The sequence below is a fragment of the Humulus lupulus genome, chromosome 4, assembly GCF_963169125.1.
Source record: "Humulus lupulus chromosome 4, drHumLupu1.1, whole genome shotgun sequence".
NCBI lineage: Eukaryota > Viridiplantae > Streptophyta > Magnoliopsida > Rosales > Cannabaceae > Humulus > Humulus lupulus.
In genome coordinates this window covers 15210308-15216932 of record NC_084796.1, presented here as the reverse complement: position 1 = coordinate 15216932, position 6625 = coordinate 15210308, and the positions used below count along the sequence as shown (strand labels likewise).

The following is a 6625-nucleotide window of genomic DNA, read 5'->3' as shown; positions in this document are numbered from 1 at the left end:
TTTTATGAGGTTTTTGTTGTTCTTGGAGTACAAATTGATTTTTGGCTATTTGATTTAGTTTATAAGAGGGTAGATATATTTATAAATGTTTGTATAGATGTGGAGACTTATTTAATTTGGGTGATGATCTTGAAAATTAGAATTTTATCAAAATCGGTATATGATTACTTTGTAATGAATTATGTTGGTAGTAGGGATATGTGGTTATGGCAGGTTAAATGATGATGATTACTGATTGATTTTGATATTTGGGGATAGCTAAAATTAAAGGGAAGCTCTGTCAAAATTTCTCCAAGTGTCTAAGATAAATCTAACGCTCAATCTAAGTGGTTTAAGACAATTTAGGAATGATTTGGATATGATGTTTTATGGATATTTTTAAATGATAGTTCAATGCCTTACCGCCATCATTATGATGTGAAATTTATGTCATTGTCAGGATAATCACATCAACACACAAGGCACCATTTGTTACACGGTGAAATATATTTTGGACAGAAGGTAAGTAAAATACTCAACTGCAACATAAGAATTACATGTTATGTGAAAGTATGCATTATATGAATATGTTGTGAGTAAGGGGTATTAACATACATTGACACTTCATCATAAATTTGTATGCATGACATAATAGTGATATAGTGAATTATTGTATGATATAAGACCATGCATGATATTATGATGATTAATTATGTGATGCCTTGGCAAGTTTTATGCAACATAAAAGTAAGTTGTACTAAGAAGTTTAAGTTCAGTGCCACTGTTTTGAAAAGGCAAATGAGAATGTAAGTAAGTGTAAACGGAGGCCTATAGTTAGGCTCATAGTGGCAGCCCAATAATTTGGGCTAGGTTTTAGTGAACCAATTATATTGTTTGCCATGTTCCCGTTTTTATTTCTCCTCCATATGAGTTATTGTTATATGTATTGACTGGTGTGTGACCGCCTTAACTCTTGAGCCCGACGGGGCAACGATGGAATAAGGTTTTTAATGCGCCCTACTGTGGTGATGGCTAGCCGAAGGAGAACCCATGGGATTTTATATTATTTGTGTAACAAGCCCTACAGGCATTGGCCTAATCAAACAGTGTGCACAATATTGAGGGGCCCAAAATTTAAAAAGAAGTTGTGTATGTCCATTGACATTGGATAAACATTAGCATTGCATGCATTACTTTGCTTACTAAGCTTTAGGCTCACAATTGTCTTGTGTTGTAGGAGAAATAAATGAGTGAATGACAAAGGAGAATTGAAGTATGGTCCTGACCTTGATTTGTACATATGAACATATCGACCTTTTGTGGGTTATTTCAGTTTATCAGTGTGTATGTTTGTAATAAAGTATGGAGTTATGTTTTGAAAACAAATGTGGCTATTTAATACTTATGTATAATATGTTTAAGACATACTTTATGTTTAATGTAATTAATGTGAAATAAGTTTTCTAAAAAAGAAATCCAGACTTCTGCTAAAAGTAATTATGATATAGATTTAAAACGTAACACCTCAGATATGGTTTTAACTAAAATAAGTGAGGGTGTTACAATAACATATTGTAACGCCTCGGATAGCCTAGGCTGCTACATGTTGGGAAACTTATACAGGATCTTTATTTATTTTCATGTAGATCTAATATTAAACAAATTAATACGAGATAGCATAAAACATGTTTCTAAAATTGAATTCAAAGAGAAACAAAGAATATAATACTTACAGTATACGCAGCGGAATGAAAAAGTCATTCCTTCAGTTTCTCTAACTCTTGTATCCTCTCTGTCGCAGAGTATTATCAAGAAACTGAACCGATCTTCTATTTTCTTCACAGCCTTCCAATGTATCCTTAGAATCACCTAGACTAGTGTGGATAATTCTCAATACATGAGATAGATACAGAGAAGAAGAAGAAGAGAAAATAATCAAAGAGGCTTAGAAAATAACTTGTGTTTAGAGAGAATCTAAAACTATCAGAAAATCTGACTTGTGGCTTATCAAACTTATATTTTGACTTGTCTCTAAGCACTCCTTTTATAGACTCAATTAGGTCATTTAATTTAATTAAAAAATCAATAAAATAATAGCCATTTTGAAGCCCTAGGTCGAAATTAACATGGGCTATAAGCCCGTGAAATTTCCCATTTGATTATAAGCCCATTGGACTTAAAATCAAGGCCTGTATTATTTTCTATTGATTTAATTAATTAAATGATTATTTAAATCCTTTATCAAATTAATTATTTATAATTTGAACCTTGATTTAAATTTATTTATTAATTTAGATACTAATTTATCTTAATTAATAAATCTGCCATAATTTCTCTTTTCTTCTCAAAATTACACAACTCTGTGAAACTATCCAAAATTGACCTGGTCAACTTTGATAATTCTAATTGATGATTAAATCAATTAATTGAGACTATCTAGATGATTTTATCCAATGTACAATGGGGACCATGGGCCTATGAAATCAAGCTCCAATAAGTTATCATAAATCTAACAAATAAATTTACTAACTTATTAATTCCTCGTGACTCCACTATAGACTCGGAATTGCACTCTTGAATTCATAGAACGCTCTATAACAAATATAGATACACTATTAATTATCCATTGTTACAACCATAATTGTCACTCAATCCTCTATAGACGATCTACAATGAGATAGGACTAAAATACCGTTTTACCCCTCATTGTATTTTATCCTTAAAACACTTAGTTCCTTGTAAATGACATTTCAGTAAACTAATTTAATTACTGAAATGAGATCTCTATCATTTAACACCTTGAACCAAACTAAAAGGAAACCATCATTTCACTTCTTCATTAGAAGCTATAAATGTTCATATCTATGATTAACACTCCCACTCAATTATACTACCGAGTTCCCAAGATGTAAGTATGGGCTAGTCCGTAGGGTAAGCTGGTCACGAACAAGTCAAAGAACTCAAATAATACAATCAGTTAGAATACTAACCACTCATAATTGAGATTGAATTGACCTATGGTCAACTATATGATATGAATAGAATAAATAATAACGGTATGTTTACTTATCTTATCAACTGTCAATATCAGTCCTGTCCGATGTAACAAATACATCCAATCTTATCTAATTTGCTAATGATCTGGAAAGAACATAACACTGTAATGTGTAAATAAATCATATCATAGATTGGCAAGTCAGTGTAAATCCAGTGCACTGATTAATCTTAGGACTAACTTATTTTGAATATATAATCATATTTATATTCCACTGTGATTACGTCACTATAAATAAGATTAGCTATATGCTTGGGATTTAATATAAGCTTATATTAAACAAATAATCATGAAAATAAAACATGTGAGCAAAGTGATTGACCAAGTCAAAAATGATTTCTATTCTTTTATTGATAATAAAATGAGATTACAAATAATTTGGGTTTTAATTAGGGCATAAAACCCCAACATATCCGTCATTCAATCATCTATAGATGATCTACTAATGAGATAGGTGCAAATTACCGTTTTTCCCCTCATTGGTATTTTATCTTTAACTCTCACTAAGTTCATTGTAAATGATATTTCCGTAAACTTAATTACAGATATGAGTACTCTAACATTTAAAACTTGAACTAAGCTATAAGGAAATCATCGTTTCACTTCTTAAACAAAAGCTATAGATTTCATGTCTATGATAAATACTCTTACTCAATTATACTACAAAATCTCCAATATGTAAGTATGAGTTAGTTCATAAGGTAAGCTGGTAACGAATAAATCAAAAGACTTGAATAATACAATTAACAGAATGTTAATCACTCAGAATTAAGATTGAATTGACATATGGTCAACGTTGTGATATGATTAGATTAGATAATAATGATATTTACTTTTCTTATCAATAATCAATATCGGTCCAGTACAATGTAACAAAATACATCAGATCTTATCTACTTGGTTATCACACCAGATGTGTAAGTAGATCTTATTGTAGATTACCGAATCAGTAAAAATCCAGTGTATTTATTTAATCTTAGGAAAAAATGTTTTTGAACATATAATTATAATTATAATCCACTGTGATCGAGTCATTATAATTATAACTATACATATATTCGAGATTTTATAAACGTTTGTATTAATAATAATAATTAATCATGTAATAAAGCATGTAAACAACGTAATTTGATTGAACAAAATGATTTCTACTACTTTATTGATAATGAATAAATTACATAAGAAAATGTGATTTTATAAGGGCATAAAACCCAAAATTAATTTATCATTTTCTATTGTGATTCCACCACTTCATGTGCTATACAATGGTGACAAAAGTGATATATACTCGTTGATTTTATTCTCAACTCTCACTCTTTTTTCTTTTCTTTTTTTAATGGTAAAATGGTTGAAAGTAACAAGCTAATCCTTATTAGACCTTCTAATCAATGCACTGTGAAATCACAAAGTGCAGTTAGAATGTTTTACATGGCCTTATAAATAATAGTACAACATGTAAATAAATAAAAACAAGCAAACAAAAGCATTAAAAAATAAAATAAAAACATGCATGAAAATAATATTGGCGAAAAATTTGCCATGTGTTTAGATCACATTCATTGATACATGATGACTCTCTTTGTAATGCCATTGTGTTCTTGCTCTTACTATCTCTGCCTTATCATCTTGCATCCTAAGCATGTGTGTATATTTCATATCTGGTATCCTTTTTGTAGTATTACTGTTGGAGTCTTCATCCACTTTCGATGTGGGACTTGTCATCGACTCTAGTAAATTTGATTGCCTACATTCTCTTCTGTACTCCAGAGTCATACTAGTTAAATAATAATCTTCTAACACAGTTCTTGGCACACTCTGCATATTAACACAAAGAATACAAAATCAAATAATGTCCTAATTAAGAAATTGGATTAGAAAAGTCTTTTGCTTTGAATTTGTGGATTTGTGCATTGAGTTACCTCTAGAATCCAACCAATGTATTTGACATTGTTTACATGTTGATTGGCATCCATATCACTCCACCTTGGCTGGTGGTTCAAATTGCAGTAAAATAAGAATCAGTTTTTGGCACATTGATGAGCTTGAGACTCAAGACTAATCAAACACATTTATGACTTATATATTTATAGTCATGTAAGCAAAAAGTTTTAATACTTACAGCTAAACCAGTTCGGATTCTCTCAGCAGTTTCATCAATGAGCTTGTCAATCTTGTCACTATCATTCTTTTCTTTGGAAATGGCTGCTCTGTGGAAATAAAATGGTGCCACTTCATGTCTAACTTGTTCAGGAATCTTAGACAACCGTCTTGTTTCTCTATTCATGATCACCCAAATACTACCAAGAAAAAGAAAATACCAAACACTTTAGATTGAACCCTTTGTTTAACATGAAAGAAAGATATAAAAAAACCACCTTGTTGCTCTAGTTATGATCTCTCTGGTATGGTAGTCCCGGATGATCCAATCTCTACGCATTCCATTTTTGCCTTCTGCGTCCACCCAAGTATCAATTTCGACCACATCTCCCCTGTCACACTTGACATTAGTACTTAAAAAAAAAAGCACATAACAAATCTTTTGTGTCAAGTTTTTTAAGCAGTTTCAATGAATAAACCAGCAACTGTATCTCTGTACTTGAATGTGGATACGTGTGACAACCCAAATGAGCTTTCGAATACTCATTTCGCGGGTCGCTCCAAATCCATCTCCAGCAAGTCCTGAGCTTGTGACATGGTTAAGAGCTGTCTCCTGCATAGTTTGTTGTTGTTTAGTACTTAAATATACTAAGTGTGACATTGATAGTAAAAATATTGAGATATTAAGAGCTTGTTTTGTTTTTGTTTTGATAAAATAGTACCAACCTGAAGGAGATTCATTAGTGTTTCCATGGTGGCAGTTTTGTCAGGGCCAGTTTCATATGATCGGATAATGAAAGTCTGTCTATAAACAAACCTGTCCTCAACGAATTTTCCAAGCAAGTAAGCATGAAGAGGTGTATCTACACTTGCATCTGTCAAAATCTCACTATGTTTGTTGCCCTTTATTGGAGATTTATCTACAACATATGTGCCATTTAGATTCTTTCCATTGATGGCATCCAAACCTTTAGGACTTTTAGCACTCGCTATCGCCCAAAAGCGCCGTCGTTTCAACTTGATTGCAGCATTTCTTGAGTGGTAACAATCTGATAGGGCCAAGGCCTTATTGTTCTTCTCTGCCTTGTACAAATTCCCTGGAATCTGTAGTCTAACACTGATTGATGATGATGTTGTTGTTGCTGCTGCCATTGGTCTTATTATTGCTAAGTAGTGGTGTTACATTGGTTTATACTAGATATTAAAGATAACCCAAATAAATTTAAGATGAAAAAACAAGGTTAGTGAAGCTTCTAGCTCATGTTGCTTTGTTGAATGAAAAATAATAATAATAACCAATAATAATGTCAAACATTAGTGGTTGTAACTACTAAGAAGAAGGAACAATTGGAGAAATAATGAACACAAGAGAAAACTATATTATTTTACTTTGGTTAGATGTGGTGGGATTTGTAGTTGAACCACTTTAAAGGGTGAGAAAAAAAGAGAGATCTCTTCCTTTTTTTTTGCTAACTTGCAAGTAAGTGGAGTGAA

The 6625-nt window shown here is 31.6% G+C and overlaps 1 protein-coding gene across 1 annotated transcript; it reads right to left on the bottom strand.

Annotated features, from left to right (window-relative positions):
- Positions 1-4329: 4329 nt before the first annotated feature.
- Positions 4330-6407, bottom strand: LOC133828841 (palmitoyl-acyl carrier protein thioesterase, chloroplastic-like). The gene is made up of 6 exons (XM_062258927.1): positions 5858-6407; positions 5611-5744; positions 5410-5523; positions 5154-5331; positions 4954-5022; positions 4330-4849 (listed from the first exon to the last, which is right to left on the bottom strand). The coding sequence occupies exons 1-6, from the start codon at positions 6281-6283 to the stop codon at positions 4580-4582; spliced, it is 1191 nt and encodes a 396-aa protein (XP_062114911.1). The 5' UTR covers positions 6284-6407; the 3' UTR covers positions 4330-4579.
- Positions 6408-6625: the final 218 nt, after the last annotated feature.

Coding starts and splice junctions, on each gene's coding strand:
- LOC133828841 (XM_062258927.1), bottom strand. CDS start 6,283: ATGGCAGCAGCAACAACAACATCATCATCAATCAGTGTTAGACTACAG. Junction 5,745..5,857: donor CACTAATGAATCTCCTTCAG/GTTGGTACTATT, acceptor CAAACTATGCAG/GAGACAGCTCTTAACCATGT. Junction 4,850..4,953: donor ACATTGGTTGGATTCTAGAG/GTAACTCAATGC, acceptor GTTAATATGCAG/AGTGTGCCAAGAACTGTGTT.